The 19,158-nt window shown below is 36.7% G+C and overlaps 1 protein-coding gene across 1 annotated transcript in view; it reads left to right on the forward strand.

Annotated features, from left to right (window-relative positions):
- LOC122435515 (testis-expressed protein 11-like) overlaps positions 1-19,158 on the forward strand; it is a 143,074-nt gene that overhangs the window by 43,783 nt on the left and 80,133 nt on the right. The window contains exons 4-5 of the mRNA XM_043459717.1: positions 11,646-11,731; positions 18,936-18,990. Of these exons, the coding sequence (XP_043315652.1) occupies positions 11,646-11,731; positions 18,936-18,990 (141 nt within the window). The remainder of the gene's footprint in view (positions 1-11,645; positions 11,732-18,935; positions 18,991-19,158) is intronic.

The raw sequence follows: 19,158 nt of genomic DNA on the forward strand, positions 1-19,158 counted from the left end.
AGCCATTCTGACTGGCGTGTAATGGTACCTCATTGTGGTTTTGATTTGCATTTCTCTGATAATGAGTGATGTTGAGCATCTTTTCATGTGTTTGTTAGCCATCTGTATGTCTTCTTCAGAGAAATGTCTGTTTAGTTTTTTGGCCCACTTTTTGATTGGGTCTTTTATTTTTCTGGGATTGAGCTGCAGGAGTTGATTTCTCCTTCATATTTGAATGAGATCCTCACTAGGTGTAGTAATCTGGGTTGTAGGTTTTTCTGTTTTATCACTTTAAAGTATGTCTTGCCATTCCCTTCTGGCCTGAAGAGTTTCTATTGAAAGATCAGCTGTTATCCTTATTTGGGGGGGGGGTCCTCTTTTATGCTATTTGTTGCTTTTCCCTTGCTGCTTTTAATGTTTGCTCTTTGTGTTTGATTTTTGTTAGTTTGATTAATATGTGTCTTGGGGTGTTTTGCCTTGGGTTTATCCTGTTTCAGACTCTCTGGGTTTCTTGGACTTGGGTGGCTATTTCCTCCCCCATTTTAGGGAAGTTTTCAACAGTTGTCTCCTCAAGTATTTTCTCCTACCCTTTCTTTTTGTCTTCCTCTTCTGGGACTCATGTGATTCGAATGTTGGGGTGTTTAACATTGTCCCAGAGGTCTCTGAGGTTGTCCTCATTTCTTTTAATTCTTTTTTCCTCTCTGCTTCGTTTATTTCCACCATTCTATCCACCTCACTTATCCTATCTTCTGCCTCAGTTATTCTACTGTTGGTTCTCTCCAGAGTGCTTTTGATCTCAGTTATTGCATTATTCACTATTGATTGACTCTTCTTTATTTCTCCTAGGTCCGTGTTAAAGATTTCTTGCATCTTCTCAATCCTTGTCTCTTGTCTGTTTATCTGTAACTCCATTTTGTGTTTTAAGATTTTGGATCATCTGTACTATCACTATTCTGAATTCTTTTTTCTATCTCCTCTATCTCCTCCTTTTTTGTTTATTTTGGTGGGCATTTATCATGTTCCTTTACCTGCTGACTATTTCTCCACCTTTTCATTTTGTTTAGATTGCTGTGTTTGGGGTGCCGTTTTTGTAGGCTGGAAGTTCATTGTTCGTCTTCATTGTGGAGCCTGCTCCCTGTGGGTAGAGTTGGATTAGTGGCTTGTCAAGGTTTCCTGGTTAGGGGAGCTTGTGTCTGTGTTTTGGTGGTTGGATCTGGATCTCTTCTTTCTGAAGTGCAATGAAGTGTCCTGTAGTGAGTTTTGGGGTGTCTGTGGGTTTGGCATGGCTTTGGACAGGCTGTCTTTTAATGCTCAGGATTGTGTTCCTACTTTGCTGGAGAATTAGCACGGTATGTCTTGCTCTGGAACTTTTTGGCTCTTGGGTGGAGCTTGTTTTCAATGTAGGTATGGAGGCTTTTGGGTGAGCTCTTGTCTATTACTGTTCCCTGGAATCAGGAGTTCTCTGATGTTATCAAGTTTTGGAGTTAAGCCTCCTGCCTCTGGCTTTCAGTCTTATCCTTACAGTAGACTCAAGACTTCTCCATCCATATAGCGTAGGTGATAAAACATCTACGTTAATGATGAAACAATTCTCCATAGCAAGGGACACCCAGAGAGGTTCACAGAGTTACATGGAGAAGAGAAGAGGGAGGAGGGAGATAGAGGTGCCCAGGAGAAGAGGGAGAGTCAAAGTGGGAGAGACCAATCTAGCCATTAATCAGTTCCCTAAGTGTTCTCTACAGCCCAGAGCACCCAGAGAGATTCACAGAATTAAGCAGAGAAGAGAATGGGGAGGGAGGAGATAGAGGTAACCTGGGGGAGAAAATGGAAAGTCAAAAGGGGAGAGAGCAATCAAGCCAGTAATCACACTCCTCCCTTTGAAGAGAATAGGCTGCCTTTCTGGGTGCCTGGTGTCCTTTGCCAGTGTTCAGAAGTTGTTTTGTGGAAGTTGCTCAGCATTCAGATGATCTTTTGATGAATTTGTGGGGGAGGAAGTGGTCTCCCTGTCCTAGTCCTCTGCCATCTTCTGGACCCAGTATCTGTGCTTTCTTAGGGACAATTTTCATCCCTCCATTCCTCCCTCTCTCACTTTTTTGCTCCCTCCCACTCTCCCTCTTTTCTTTCCTGTGAAAGGATCATACTTTCTTGCTCTTTGTATGTCTTATTTTTTTGTTGTTGAAAAGTGGGCATTTTCAATATTATAATGTAGCAACTTTGGAAATTAGATTTTTCCACTCCTCAGTTTGTTGTTTTTGCTGTGGTTTGTAATTATTCATTTAGGGACATTCCTAAACTATTTCTTTACTCTAACTTGTACTCGGCCAGTAGTTTGACAGAGACTTCCTTAAATGCCTGGAACCAGAAAAAAAGGAAATAAGAGAAACTTGCTGTGTTTGCATGTTGGCTCTGTGGTCATTCCTTCAACACTTGGTCATGCTGTTTATTTCTGTCCTTTAGCCTTTGCTACTTGGTTGCTTGGAGTGTAAAGATCAGTCAACTAGAGGTGAAAGCTTGAGGTCTTCTCAGGTATTTTCTTAGTGTGTATCTTGCCCTGACTTGCGCATGAGTTTCTAGATTCCTTATATTTTTGAACTTTTCAAAGCCATTATTTCCCAGAGTGACTCTCTACAACTTTTCTTCCCAGGCTTTCAACATGTTTATTGTTTTGCCCCAGGTATCATTTTTTTGCCTCAGGTAGTAGTAGCTTATTTCTTTGTGTCTAAGTGTTTTTTAGGAACACCCTCTATTTAGTCATTTTTCCACCTTGCATGAGTTCTGCATTAGGAGAAACAGTCAGGCAGGCACCTTGTGTTAGTCCTGTTAACCAATGGACAGGTCAAATAAAATAAACCCAGTTCCTCAGGAGCCAGGTACCTATAGCAGGAATATAAGCTGCCATCTTTAAGACTGTCAGTATGCTAGGAAATGGACTGTGTCAAGGCTAAAGTTAAAATGCTACAAAACTCTCCTACAGTGCTGTCACTTTTTCCTTCATTCAGAATTCACTTGGTTGCTATGAACATCTGACTGTTTTCCAGAGTTCTATCGCTTCTTTTCTGGCAGTTTAAAAATTATATTTGTTAGTGTTTCTTTCGACGGCCAGATCCTTGGAGTTCCCTACTGTGCCGTTTTCTCTGATGTCACTCACTCTTCTGATTCTTCATCCTTTGTATAAAACATGATATTTTTGCTTTGGAAATTTGCATAATGAGGATAACCAACACTGATGTACCATTACTATGTGCCAGGCATTATTCTCAGCATTTTGTAAATATGAATTTGTTTAACCTTCACAATAACCTTGTGACAACCTTGTAGAGTGAATATTATTTTCCCCACCATACTGATGATGACTGAGGTAAAAAGGGTTTTAGGAGCTTGACCAAGGATATGCAGTAAGTGCTGAAAACTGGATTCAAATTTAGTGAGACTCCAAAGTCTTTCCTCTTAACCACTGTGCTTTTTCTCTCTTAATTAGAAATGAGTATTCTTCTTGTATCCAGTGTTTTAAAATTTCGTGATGATGCGTCATCATGTGTATCTTTTTGTACTAATTTTTATGGGCCCTTGAAAATCCATTTCAATGTGGTAATTCTGTTTTCTTAGTTACTCATTTTGTTGATGATTTACTCTTCTCTATTTTGTGTTTCTAGAGTGCTTGTTTTCAGATGTTAGGTTTCCTAGATTGGTTTCCTAATGTTCTTATATTTTCTTACCTGTTTTCCATGTCTTTTTCATTTTATTTTACTATTTAGGTGATTTTCTCAGTTTTATTTTCTAACTGTTCTCATGAATTTTTCATTTTGATATCATGCTTTTAACTTCCAAAAGCTCCTTTTATTTTTATGAATATTCTATTTTCATAGCATCTTGTTCTTATTTCAGGGTTGCAATATTTTATTCTCTCAGAAGCTACTGATGGATTCATCTCCCCTGTTTTTTCTCTGCATAGTCTCTGTTTTCTCCAACGTGATTTTTTTTTCCTGTATGTATGTATGCATGTTTTTGGTCTCTGCTTTGATTATCACTGGATGCTTATATTTATAATAATAACAAAACACTAAAAATCTCATTGGAAGCTCTGGGTTCTCTGTGTAAGATGTTCTGGATGAGCTGATTTGCAAGGTGACCTCTTTGCTGATTTCAGTGTCCTTGTTTCTTTTCTCTTGGGTTGGTCAAATTCCTCATAGGAGGCTCTTCCAGATTACTCCTTAGTGAATCAGTACCTGGCCTCCTGGGTTCTGGAGTCAAGGAGGAGGAAAGAGGCTTGGGTCTTGATAGTCAGTGTGTAAATTTTTACTTGAGCATCCTCTTTTCAGTATAGCACCCTTATTCTCAACTGTGCCTCATCTCTCCAACTTCAGAGGCCTTCAGTTTTGCCCCCTGTAGTTTTGTTGCTAGGATCATGGAAAGATAACTGCTTGTCTGATGGAGTGAAGAAAGAGACTTGAGGTCTAACTCCTTTTTAAATAGACTTTTAACCAATCCTATTTTTAGCTGCACCTTTGAATTGTACCTGGGGTGCCAACTATGAGGAGGATTTGGAAATATAAACTGGATTTTCAGTTTTCCCTATTGCTAGCATAGCATTCTGCTTTCTCATGTCTATTAAGTCATTTACTAATTTACCCATCTCTTTTCTAGTTTCCAAAATTACATTGGTCTTGGTCTGCTATCATATTGTCTTTATCCTAGTCGATTTCATTTTTTTTTTAACTTAATAGCATCAGAAGAATGGAATAGTGAAGAATAAATTACCCAAGGAGGTGAAAGACTTGTACACTGAAAACTTTAAAAAAAAACTGATGGAATAAATTAAAGCAGACACAAATATATGGAAAAACATCCCATGTTTATGAATTAGAAGGCTTACTATCGTTACAATATCCATACTACTCAAAACTATCTACAACCTCAATGCCATCCCTATCATAATCTCAATGACATGTTTTGCAGAAATAGAAAAACCATCCTAAAATTCGTACAGAATTTCAAGGGAACTTGAATAGCCAAAACAATCTTGAAAATGAAGAGTAAAGTAGGAGGCCTCATATTTCTTGATTTCAAAGCATATTGTAAGGCTACAACAATCAAGACACTGTGGTATTGACATAAAGATAGACATGGAGGCTAATAAAACAGAGTAGAGAGCCCAGAAATAAACCCTTGTGTATATAGTCAAATGATCTTCAACAGGTATGCCAAGGCCATTCAGTGGGGAAACAGCAACAAACCAGTCTCTCCAACAAATGGCTATGGGAAAACTATATATATACATGCCAAAGAATGAAGTTGGAGCCATAGCTTACACCATATACAAAAGTTACCTCAAAGTAGATTAAAGAACCTAAATGTTAAGAGTTAAAACTATAAAACTCCTAGAAGAAAACATAGGAGAAAAACCTTATGACATTGGATTTGGCAGTGATTTCTTAGATATGCACCAGAAGCGTGGGTAGCAAAAGCAAAAATGAACAAAAGTGACAACATTAACTTTAAAACTTATGCGCAAAAAATAAAATAAATTATGCACATCAAAGGAAACAATCAACAGGGTGAAAAGCCAGCCTATGAAATGGGAGAAAATATTTGCAAGTCATATATTTCTGATAAGTGGTTAATATCCACAAAGAACTTCAGCAACAACAAAAAACAAAGAACCAGAATAGATATTTCTCCAAAGATATACATGGCCAGCAAGCATATGAAAAGATGCAACTATCACTAATCATTGGGGAAAAGGAAATCAAAATCCCAATGAGATATTGCTTCACACTCATTAGGATGGTCAAAACAACAAAATAACAGGTGTTGGTAAGGAGGTGGAGAAATTGGGTGTGGAAATTGTAAACTGATGTGGATTCTATAGAAAACAGTATGACAGTTCCTCAAAAAATAGAGTTACTGTATAATCCAGCAATCCCATTCTGGGTATATGTCCAATAGAACTGAAAGTAGGTTCTTGAAGAAATACTTGCCAGCCCATGTTCCTTGCAGCATTATTCACAAGAGGTAGAAGCAACACAAGTGTTCATTGACAAATGAGTGGATTGAAAAAAACACAGTGAAATATTATTTACTCTTCAAAAGGAAAGAACTCTGGTCAACTACTACAACATGGATGAGCCTTGAGGATTCTATACTAAGTGAAATAACAGTCAAAAAATCCAAATACTTTATGATTTCCCATACATGAAATATCTAAAGTAGTCAAACTCACAGAAAGAGAAAGTAGAATTGTGATTGCCAGGAGTTTTGGCAGGGACAAATGAAGGATTATTGTTCAGTGGTTAAAGAGTTTCGGTTTTGGAAGATGAAATAATTCTGGAGATCTGTTACACAGCAATATAAGTATAGTCTATAACACTAACAAATAGTACACTTAAAAATGATTGAGATGGCACATTTTGTTATGTGCTTTTTACCACAATTAGAAAGTTTTCTTTTATTGTCATTTTACTGGGGTGTTAGGAGAGAGCAGAGGTAATTGTGTGTGCTCAGTCTGACATTTTTAACAGGAATGTGATGCTGGCTTGATTTCTCTGTTTTTTGTTTCATGTTTAGTTTTGCCGCCTTCCTGTGGTTTAGATGAACACTTTTAAAATTGCATTTTATCTGTATTATTTTTGAGTGCTGCCATTATAAGTACAGTCATGTAGGATTTAGGATGCACCCTAATCCAGCTTTCCTTGATGGCACTACAAAGACCCTATTTCCAAATAAAGATGTTCACTGGTTCCAGATGGACCTGAATTTTGGGAGGCGGGTGTTACTCAATTCAGTATAGTCTTGATAGCATAAGTTCTTTAACTTTATTCTTCTTCAACATTGTTTTAGCTATTCTGGGCCTTTTATTATTCCATATTCCTTATAGAGTCAGCTTGTCAAGTTTGGTGAAAAATTATTGAAATTTTGATTGAAATGGCATTTGATTTATAATTAATTTAGAGAGCATCACTATCTTTATAATGTTGAGTCTTCTTATCAATGAATGTGATTGATTTATATACATATAATTTATTATAGAGTCCTCTTTAATGTACTTCAGCATAGTTTTATAATTTTCTTCATAAAGGTATTTCACAATCAACTGTTGTCGTGTGTGTGTGTGTGTGTGTTAGTTGCTCAGTCATGTCTGACTCTTTGGGATCCCATGGACTGTAGTCTCCTCTGTTCATGGAACTCCCCAGGCAAGAATACTGGAGTGGGTAGCCATTGATTTCTCCAGGGGATCTTCCTGACCCAGGGATCGAACCCAGCTCGCCCACATTGCAGGCAGATTCTTTACCATCTGAGCCACCAGGGATAGTGATATCTTAAAGTTTACATTGTTTAGTTGGTTGTCATTGCAGTTGCATTTAAATGTTTGTTTAATATCAACAACTTTTCTGAACTCTTGCTAATTCTGATAATTTTATCTGTAAAATTTCTTGGATTGTTGGCATTTGCATGTTTTTTTACTATCTGCTTCTTTTGTGATTGTCTTTGTTGCTATCTATTTCACATTATAAATTACCAGAGGATAGAAACTTTTCTTTAATATGCTTTGTAGAGTAAATAGACATTGAACTGCATATTGAAAGATATGAAAGGAAACTCAGTTAGTGTTTAGGGAAGGAAAACTTGTGGTATCTTGCTCAGAGTGAGTTGATAAAGAGAAAAGCAAATGTAGAGGGGGGAGGATAGACTGAATTAGAGGTTTCCAGGATATGTAACAGAAAAGTAATTAACTATGCCTTTGTCAGAATGGGGCTACCAGTGAAAGACCTTGAAGTTCATAGTTAAGAGTTTATATTTTATTTAGAAGATGATTGATAAAACTATACTGTTAGAAAACTCAATATTTTCATTCTAAAGGTCAATGAAATTATTTAGTGTGCTTTTGATGAACTTAAGATTTAGACGAGACTTGAAAATATAGGGCAAGAAATCTTGTGAGAGGAAATGACCAGATAAAGGTTGGAGAGGAGCTAACTGTAGTACTAGTCACTTAAAAGGAGCTAATGAATTAAATAAGCCATCTTTCTTTTTTTCTGAGACATCCTTCCTGTATCCCAAAACTAGATTAAGGATTATCTAAGGTGTTGACATGATGGCAGAATGTACTGCTGTTTTGTTTTTTGGAGGCAAAGAAATGAAGTGTTTGGAAATTTTTTTCTTAGAACACCAAGAGAAGTAACTAATGACTAATGAGTTTATTATTACTGAGATATCTGAGGGTTAAAGAAAGTTGAGTAAGGGAGGGATTGGAAGGTATATGTCCTAAAGCCATTAAGGAAGAATGTCAGGCAATTATCATTTAATTACTGCTACACTAATATAATTTAACAAAATGTAAAAATGCATAATCTATAAATGTTTAAAAGACAACAAAATCACAAAGAAAAATAGTTTGGAACAAAAAAAATAATAGGTCTGCTTTTTCTCTATTTTAAGAATCTAATTTACAAAGTAATATACAGAAAATGAAATTATCTGCTTAATTAAAAATAAAGTCTTGTGTTGAACTCAAAAGTTAGTGATCAAGGTCATTTTTAGCAGCAATATCTAAGTGAGTTTTAAAAATCATCTGTATAGTCTAATCTTGGCATTGTAAAGTAGGTATTTGGTTGGATCTGTCATTTCTGGGCCAGAGATGTAACAGTGGCTGGAGGTTCTAGAGATTCCATAGTTCTAGTCTCATAAGTCCATTTCTATATGACCAATGCAATAGACTTACAGATCTACCTTCTTTGTATTACTTGACATTGTATATTACTTGCAAAGTGAGATGTTACCACTGCATGGAAGACCAGGAAAGTATTTTTAAAAGAGATATTTGTATACATCTTAGTACTTAATACCCCGTTATAAATATTTCATGAGGATAGGGATCTTTGTCTGTTTTGTTCACTGATGTATCTTTAATTCCTTAAGTATTGCCTAATATTATAGATATTCCCTAGTGGCTCAGATGGTGAAGAGTCTGCCTGAAATGTGGGAGACCCGGGTTCGATCCCTGGGTCAGGAAGATCCTTTGGATAAGGGAACAGCAACCCACTCCAGTATTCTTGCCTGGAAAGGGAATGGCAACCCAATCCAGTATTCTTGCCTGGAAAATGCCATGAATTTAAAAAAAAAAGAAAAATCCCATGGATAGAGGAGCCTGGCGGACCCCAGTCCATGGGGTTGCAAAGAGTTGGACACAACTGAGCGACTAACACCCTCACATTATAGATAGAACATGTTTAGTAAATATTTACTATTCATAAATATTTTTATTTACTTTTTATTTTATTTTTATTTATAATATTTATTATTTATATAAATGAATGAGTGAATGGAACAGTATTGGTAATTAAAAGATTTTTTTGATCATTACAGTGAAATATGTTACAGATCTCTTAGTATATTTATTATACTGAATTAGTATATTTAAAATATTAGATATTTTAGTATTTTGTAGGTTTGGTCTTGGGCTTCACAGGTAGCTCAGTGGTAAAGAATCTGCCTGCCAATGGGGAGCTATGAGTTTGATCCTTGGGTTGGGACAGTCCCCTGGAGAAGGAAATTGCAACCCACTCCAATATTCTTGCCTGGAAAATCCCATGGACAGAGGAGCCTGGCAGGCTATGGTCCATGTGGCGGCAAAAGAGTTGGACATGACTCAGTGACCAAACCACAACAAAAACAACAAGGTTTGGTCTTACAAATTTGTTTTATTTGGTATTCGTTTCTCCCCTAGGAAGTAGCATTTAATGTAAGTACACTTAAAGGAATTGTGAGTGCAGAAAAAAAGAAAACACTGAGGAAATTGGATAAAGACTCAGTATATTTAATGTTCATCAAAAGATTTACTTTCCATTTTTCTCTGTGTAAGTTAGTTGCAAGCCTTTCTGCAGCAAGTGGGTATAAACTGCCTTATTCCAGTATAGCTGTATAATTGGTGTGGCCCTATGTGAACCTATGGGATCTGGGGCATGTAATGAGTTAAGCTTTTTCTGTTGAAATGTCGAGAATGCATTCAAATACTTCTGGATTCTTGCCAGGCCCACATTACCAAGACTATTCTTTAGTTTGGATTTAAATATACAGTAGGTCTGATGTACTCAGGCATGCATATTGAACTTCTGCTTTCTTAATGTACTGTACAAAATTTCAAAGGGAAACTTATTTGAAGCAAGACAGCTCTTTACACATTACTTATGAATAACTTGCCTCAGGATCTGCCTCTGTAGTCTTACTGAGGTAAAACTTATATAAAAGATTCATTTATATGGGTGTGACAGATTCTGGATAGATGATTTCTATAAATACTGAGGGAATATTTGGGTAAATTATTAGAATTAAATTTTTTTCTTTTATGCCATTTCCCAGTATTTTGATGAATGAAAATTCTGTAAGATATGACATTGTTGATACAAGGACTGAGATGCTGGTTAATAATCTTTAAGAGTATTTGCCTATGGCATCATTCACATACTTGTTTATACTTTTATCTCAGTTGTAATTTAGGTAAAGAAAATTTTTGTTGTCATTAAGAGACACATTAATTCTTTTTTTAAAAATAATTTTATTTATTTTGGCTGTTCTGGGTCTTTATTACTGTGTGGGCTTTTATCTAGTTGCAGCGAGTGGGGGCTACTGTCTAGTTATGGTGCATGGACTTCTCAGCGTGGGAGCTTCTCTTGTTTCAGAGCATGGGCTCTAGGGTGCACAGGCTTCAGTAGTTGTGGCATGTGGACTCAGTAGATGTGGCTTCTGGGCTCTAGAGTTGTGGCACATGGGCTTAGTTGCTCCGAGGCATGTGGGTTTTCCTGGATCAGGAATCAAACCTGTGTCTCCTACATTGGTAGGCAGATTCTTCACCAATGAGCCACTTGGGAAGACCCAAGTTAATTATTTCTAAATTAGGTCTTATGACTAGATAGTGCTTTGAACTTTAGAATTATTTTTAATTGTCTTAATTTTGAAAGATATTCATTCATTTTTTCCCCTCTTCAATAGTGATTTTGTTTTCTTTGCATATACTCTTTTCTAATGCTTATTAATGAATCTGGCAACCTACAGAGGCCTATTCTTTTGCTGGGCAATGATTGGTTTCCCCATTTTCTGTTACAAAGAACCTTTCAAGTTCAATTAGTAATGTATTACTTTCCCATTTGTAACTGATGCCACACCCTGAATATTTTTAGTTCCTCTTTATATAAATTGAGAGGTTTTGTTAAGGATGAGTGAAGGTGAAAGTCGCTCAGTTGGGTCCGACTCTTTGTGACCACATGGACTATACAGTCCATGGAATTCTCCAGGCCAGAATACTGGAGTGGGTAGCCTTTCCCTTCACCAGGGGATCTTCCCAACTCAGGGATCGAACCCAGGTCTCCCGCTTTGCAGGCGGATTCTTTACCAGCTGATCCATAAGGGAAGCCCAAGACTACTGGATTGGGTAGCCTATCCCTTCTCCAGGGTATCTTCCCAACCCATGAATTGAACTGGGGTTTCCTGCATTGCAGGCAGATTCTTTACCAACTGAGCTATCAGGGAAGCACAAGGATGAGTGGGTTATTGGTTATTTTGATGTACAGAACACTTACTATGTCTTAAAGACTCTGAAATGCCATAAATTTTTTAATGTTAAAAGAACCATGAATCTGACATATCTTGTTTGTTTGTTTTTTATATTGCAGGCTTGTTATCTTCATGTTGTCTGTTACAACTTTGGAATACAAACCTACAGGCAGAATAAATATGAAGAAAGTTCTTTCTGGCTTAGGTAATATAAAAAAATAATGAATGTAAATTCAGGATTATTATCATAGAGTTCAGTTAATACTTACCATGGGGTACTTTGGAAGTTTAAATATTTTCTGATTTCAAAAGCTAACATGCTAAATTTATTTATCTTTTACCATGTATTATTATTCTTATATGTTTCTAGTTGATAGAAAAGTATATTCTATTCTTAAATACTAACATAAAGAGCATGTTCTGTGTCCATTCCTCCTTTGTATTTCCAAGAAGAATATGGAAATCTTTATTTTTTGCTTTGGTATATATTGGTATCTGTTAACCCCAGAGTATAAGGGCAGGTGGGTAAATAGGAATATCAGCTAAAATTATTAGTCTTAAATGAATTTTGATATTTTAATATTAGTCAAGTAAATATCAAGCACTTACTATATGCTTATTACTATACTGACATTTGTACTATTGTGTTGAATCTGGAAATATCAAAGGAATAGTGAAAAAATGTAGCACTCATCTGCAAGAATCCTGTGTTTCACTGAATACCTATGCCCAGTACAGGTTCTGACACATGGTAGATACTCAGTAATTGCTGGTTAAATGAATTTCTGTGAAAAATATATTTCTCTGTACATGTTACATAAAGTGTTTTGAATATCAGGGGATTATGGAGTAAAATATATTAAATCAATTCACTAAATGTTTCCCTTCTCTGAGTATGGGGTTAATTATAGTTACTTGGAGATAGCCTCTTGATTAGTTTAACTACTGTGAAAATTACATTTGCCATTAATGAAATAAATAGAAATATCATTAAGATTATAGTCCTCACAGGCATATATACTTCTAATAAAATATTTATGCAAATAACTTGTTTGTATAAAAGACTTTTTTGGGCCCAAAGATTGATTAAACTTTATAAAGAACTATGTCTGACAGAACAGGCTTATGTAGATAAGAGATATACTTGTCTCAATTTAGACTGCTTCACATGATGGGATATACCTGCAATTTTTATTATAAATCATATTTTATAAATTGAATTATTAAAAGTATACCAAAGGAACTAACTAGTTTAATGTAGGTTTACCACAGATTTCCTTTATTTATTTAGTTAGTTAGTTAGTTAAATTAATTTATTTATTTTAATTGGAGGCTAATTACTTTACAGTATTGTAGTGGTTTTTGCCATATATTCGCATGAATGAGCCATGGGTGTACATGTGTCCCTTACCCTGAACCCCCCTCCCACCTCCCTCCCCATCCCATCAGGGCACTGGCCCTGAGCACCCTGTCTCATGCATTGAACCTGGACTGGCGATCTATTTCACATATGGTAATATACATGTTTCAATGCTATTCTCTCAAATCATCCCATTCTCACCTTCTCCCACAGAGTCCAAAAGTCTGTTCTTTATATCTGTGTCTTTTTTGCTGTCTCGCATATAGGGTCATTGTTACCATCTTTCTAAATTCCATATATATGCATTAATATACTGTATTGGTGTTTTTCTTTCTGCCTTACTTCACTCTGTATAATATGCTCCAGTTTCATCCACCTCACTAGAACTGATTGAAATGCATTCTTTTTAATGGCTGAGTAATATTCCATTGTGTATATGTACCACAGCTTTGTTATCCGTTCGTCTGCCAATGGACATCTAGGTTGCTTCCATGTCCTGGCTCTTGTAAACAGTGGTCTGATGAACATTGGGGTACACGTGTCTCTTTCAATTCTGGTTTTCTCAGTGTGTATGCCCAGCAGTGGGATTGCTGGGTCATATGGCAGTTCTGTTTCTAGTTCCTTAAGGAATCTCCACACCACAGGTTTCCTTTAAATGAGCAACCTTTTTATAAAGGAAATGAAGAGTAAGTTCTACTCCAAGATTGGGCAGTATTTGAGGGAGGAGCAGTCAGAAAGATGGCATCAACCTATCAAAGATTAGTATGCCAAGAAGACAGGAATGGGAAGGACAAAATAAAGAAAAAAGGATGTTATGGTGCCATGGATTGCTTCTGGAAGCTTAAGACTATGGAGATGAGCCTGTAGTTTATGCTAAGAATAAATATGAACATGAATATTCTCTAGGGAGTGGTTTATAAGAGTAGACTTAGGCTGAAGTGGCATAACATGTAGGTTATTATCATATATGCCATGGATTGTTGACCTCTTATCTGTCATCATCTCTTTAAGAAAACCTTACAGAAGGAAAATATGATGGTGATAGAACATGACTGATATTTCTATCATAAGCTAACTGTATTTTTACTATATGTTTCAATTCAGTTCAGTTCAGTTCAGTTCAGTGGCTCAGTTGTATCCGACTCTTTGTGACCCCATAGAATGTAGCATGCCAGGCTTCCCTGTCCATCACCAACTCCCAGAGCTTACTCAAACTCATGTCCATCTAGTCAGTGATGCCATCCAACCATCTCATCCTCTGTCATCCCCTTCTCCTCCCACCTTCAATCTTTCCCAGCGTCAGGTCAGTTCTTTGCATCAGGTGGCCAAAGTATTGGAATTTCAGCTTCAGCATCAGTCCTTCCAATGAATATTCAGGAATATTCATTCAGGAGAGTGAAAAAGCTGGCTTAAAACTCAACATTCAAGAAACGAAGATCATGGCATCCAGTCCCACCACTTCATGGCAAATAGTTAGGGAAACAATGGAAACTATGACAGACTTTCTTTTCTTGGGCTCCAAAATCACTGCAGATGGTGACTGCAGTCATGAAATTAAAAGACACTTGCTCTCTGAAAGAAAAGCTATGACAAACCTAGACAATGTATTAAAAAGCAGAGACATCACTTTGCCAACAAAGGTCTGCCTAGTCAAAGCTACCATTTTCCAGTAGTCATGTATAGATGTGGGTTGGACCATAAAGAAGGCTGAGTGCCAAAGAATTGATTCTTTTGAACTGTGGTTTTGGAAAAGACTCTTGATAGTCCCTTGGACTGCAAGGAGATTAAACCAGTCAATCCTAAAGGAAATCAATCCTGAATATTCATTGGAAGGGCTAATGCTGAAGCTGAATCTCCATTATGTTGGCCACCTAATGCGAAGAACTGACTCATTGGAAAAGACACTGATGCTGGAAAAGATTGAAGGCAGGAGGAAAAGGGGGTGACAGAGGATGAAATGGTTAGATGGCATCACCGAGTCGATGGACATGAGTTTGAGTAAGCTGTGGGAGTTGATGATGGACTGGGAAACCTGGCGTGCTGCAGTCCATGGAGTCTCAAAATAGTTGGAAACAACTGAGCGACTGTAACTGAACTGAATGCGTGTTGGCTAGCAAGAAATTCTCAGTTTTTGTTTGTCTTGGAATGTATTTATTTAGCCTTCATTTTGAAAAATACTTTTACTATATATAGGGTTCTTAATTGATAGTTTTTTATTAAGGCATCCCTGCCATCGCCCCCATTGTTTGTGATGAAGAGTCAGCTGTTAATCTGACTTTTTACATGTATCATTCCCTTTTACATGATGAAACATTTTTCTCTTATTGTTTTCAGTATTTCCTCTTTGAATAATTTGACCATAATGTGTCTGAGTATGGATTTCTTTGTGTTATCCTACAAGGAGCTGGTTAAGCTTCTTAATGTGTGAAAAGCAGTGAAGTGAAAGTCACTCAGTCGTTTCCGACTGTTTGTGACCCAATGGACTATACAGTCCGTGAAATTCTCCAGGTCAGAATACTAGAGTGGGTAGCCTTTCCTTTCTCAAGGAATCTTCCGAACCCAGGGATCGAACCCAGGTCTCCCACATTGCAGGTGGATTCTTTACCAACTGAGCCACAAGGGAAGCCCAAGAATACTGGAGTGGGTAGCCTGTCCCTTCTCCAGCAGATCTTCCTGACCCACAGATCAATCCGGGGTCTTCTACATTGTAGGCGGATTCTTTACCGAGTAGATTATTATTATTTTTTTATCAAATTTGGGACATTTTCAACCATTATTTCTTTGAATATGTTTCCTATCCCTTTCTCTTGCTTACCTCCTTTTGGTACTCTGTGTTGATATTGATGTGCTTAATGATGTCCCACATTTCTCTGAGGCATTGTTCTTTTTTTCTTATCTGTGTTTTATTGTTTAGATTTGTATAATCACTATCAATCTATCTTCACGTTTGTTTATTCTCTTTTTGCCTGCTTAGATCTACTTTGAGCTTTTTCTAGTGAATTTTTCATTTCAGTTATTGTACTTTTCAGTTTGAGAATGTCTACTTTTTAAAATTATTTTGATCATTTAATTGATATATTCTTATTCTCTATTTGATGAATCACTGTTACCATACCTTCCTTTAATTATTTAAACATGGTTTCCTAAAGTTTTTTGAACATATTTCCAATAGCTTCTTTGAAGTATTTTTCTAATAAGTGTAATATCTAGGACTTCTCAAAGGCAGTTTCTACTGCTTTCTCCTTTTCCTCTGTATGAGTCACTGTTTTATTATACGTCATATAATATTTTGTTGAAAACTAGACATTTTTGATAATATATTGTGGCAAGTTTGGATACCTATCCCCTCTTTTCTGGTAGTTACTTTTATTGTTTGTTTGGTCATCTATTTGTTTGTTTATCTGACTGGACTAATTCTGTGAGATCTGTTTTTCTAATAGTATATGATCTCTAATGTCCCTGCTGAGAGTTTTTTCTCCTGTTTTTGTCTTTTCATGGCTCTCTGGGGTTCACCCCTGCATCTGGAAACATAAGCCCCATGTTGGTCAAAGGTTGTTTTAAGCCCCACTTAGCCAGTTTGATTTTCACCCTTTCCTTTTGATTATGTGTTTGGCTTAAAGACTGTCTTCACAGTTCAGTGAATTCATTATTTTGCCCTGTGTTCAGCCAGGGGCTTGTAGCGAATATGTTCTCTCTCTGGTCATGCCTAAGTGAGTAGTCTTGGGCATGTGCACAATCTCCAACACTACCCACCACCCCCCACCCCCAGGAAATGAATGTGATTTCATTTTTTTAAGACAGAATTTTTTTAGAACAGTTTTAAGTTTACAGCAACATTGAGAGGAAGGTACAGAGATTTTCCACATACCCCCTTCCCTACCACATGCATAGCCTCCTCCTTAATCAAGCATGGCTAAGATCTCCATTGTTTTTGACTATACCCTTAGGCAGGAGTCTCTTCTTGCTTGGTTTTCAAGTCATTTCCCTTAGGCAGAAATGCTGAGCTCTTCCTTCCTCTTTATTGCCTACTTCTTCCCTTGGGCAGAAACTGTGCCACAGTGCCGCAGTTGGTGGCAGGAGTGTGGCAGCTCCTCCTGCAGTTGTGGAGATGGTAGCCCCTAATCTTCTTAGTATGCCCTCCTGTCCTGGAGGCTCTGCCCCAAGAGCCAGCCTGGGTGAAGGTGATCAGCTGTTAACACCTGGGGCAGAGCCTTTAGCCTAAGAGTGAGAACTGAGTTGGGGAAAGGAAGACCCAGTCCTTTCATTGTGCCTGCCCATGATAGTACTTCTGCATCACAGATCTGGGGAAGATAAGAGAGGCTAGCAGCCTGAGTCTAGGACTTGGAGGAAGAGGGAATTCCAACTTATTTTTTGTTTTAAATTGGAGTATAATTGATTTTCAACATTATATCAGTTTCAGGTGTACAACATAGTGGTTTGATATTTTTGTACCTTACAAAATGATCACCACAAGTTTAGTTGCCTGTATTCCCTATACTGTACATTATATCTCCATGACTTATTTATTTTAAAACTGGAAGCTTGTGCCTCTTGATTTCTGTCACCTATTTCACTCATCTCCCCACCCCACTGCCTAATTCCTTTCTTGACAACACTCATCTGGAGTAGCTTCCATCACATGGAGGTGGTGTGGATAGGAGCAGATCATGGCTCAAATGCCAGAGACTCTCACTGTTTTTACTGAAATTCTGTTGGTTTTGTTTAATAAATGTTTTTCAATTGCTGTATGCCCTTAGGACACTTTCCAGAGACCTTAAATGGTTGTTTTAATGATTTTTCCAGGCAGATAGTTGTTTCACTGGGGAGAGGGTCCAAGAACTCCTTGATACCACAGTTGCAGAAGTTCTATTTTCATTGATTATTTAAAAAACTGGAAGTAGAAGGTTTAGTGTGAGACAGGGCTTTCAATGAGGCTGTTAAAATATAGGCCAGCTTTATACCCTCGTTAGCAAGCTGAAAACTCAGTTTGGTAGTTCTGGGTCTTTCAGAGTTTTTTAAAAGAAATTTTTCAAAACAATGGCTACAATTTAGCACAGTTCACCAAAATTTTATTGACTTTCTTCCTTGGAATACCAATTTTATGGTGAATGATCTTTGTTTTGCTTTTAGGTGTTTTGAAAACCTGAGACTCATATTCATATATTATTTCTGGTTATCAGAATGTCCCATAGATAATATAGTATGGAAATTAAAGCAGATAACTGAAAGTCAAATTTCTTTACTCCCCAACCCCTTGCTCTCATTTTCAGTATTAATCTAGGAAATATTAGAAATCACTTAACTGCTAAACTGGTTCATTCAGCTGCAAAATGGAACTAATATTGTGCGTCACAAGGGTGTTGTGAAGCATAATAAATATTGCTGAAGCATTTGTTTTCATGAAAACGCTTGTATTTATTATAAAAATATATTTCTTATACTTTAAAATGTGCTCATAGAGAATAGCATTGAAACATGTATATTATCAATTGTGAAACAGATCGCCAGTCCAGGTTGGATGCATGAGACAAGTGCTCAGGGCTGATGCACTAGGATGACCCAGAGGGATGGAATGGGGAGGGAGGTGGGAGCGGGGTTCAGGATGGGGAACACATGTAAATCCATGGCTGATTCATATCAATGTATGGCAAAAACCATTACAATATTGTAAAGTAATTAGCCTCCAACTAATATAAGTAAGTGTAAAAAAATAAAATGTACTCATAAAGTAAGGGCTTGTACACACATGTAAAACACTTTTATGTAGTATATATAGCCAAGTGGAGAAGAGCAATATTGTAATTATGGTGTTGATTTATTGAATATAGATCCCGAGGAAATTGTGGTTTTCTAAAGTTAGAAAATATTGCTTTATACAATTTATTTTTATGTATTAATGGGCTAATAATCTGTTGTAGTGCAAAATAGAAAAGTTGCAATTAAGTATAATTATCACATGTGTTCTTAGTAATATGTAATCTAGAAAAAAAAGTATAATTTGAAATAAATGTGCATATATATATATGCTTTTTTCCTTTTTAAATTACAGCCAAAGCTATGATATTGGGAGGACAGACAGGAATTCTGTTGAGCCAGAAATGCTGGTAAGGATCATGTTAAATATTGTAGAAGTAGGTTGAAGAAATACAGTTTATGTTATTTTAATAAATTTATAATAATCTATCCCTCTATTTGTGAGTGTTCATTGGGCACATCACTTAATACCTCAGTGTGTTAGTTTTTATAAAGTTGATAAACTTGTAGAATCTACC

The sequence above is a fragment of the Cervus canadensis genome, chromosome X, assembly GCF_019320065.1.
Source record: "Cervus canadensis isolate Bull #8, Minnesota chromosome X, ASM1932006v1, whole genome shotgun sequence".
In the NCBI taxonomy this organism is placed as follows: domain Eukaryota; kingdom Metazoa; phylum Chordata; class Mammalia; order Artiodactyla; family Cervidae; genus Cervus; species Cervus canadensis.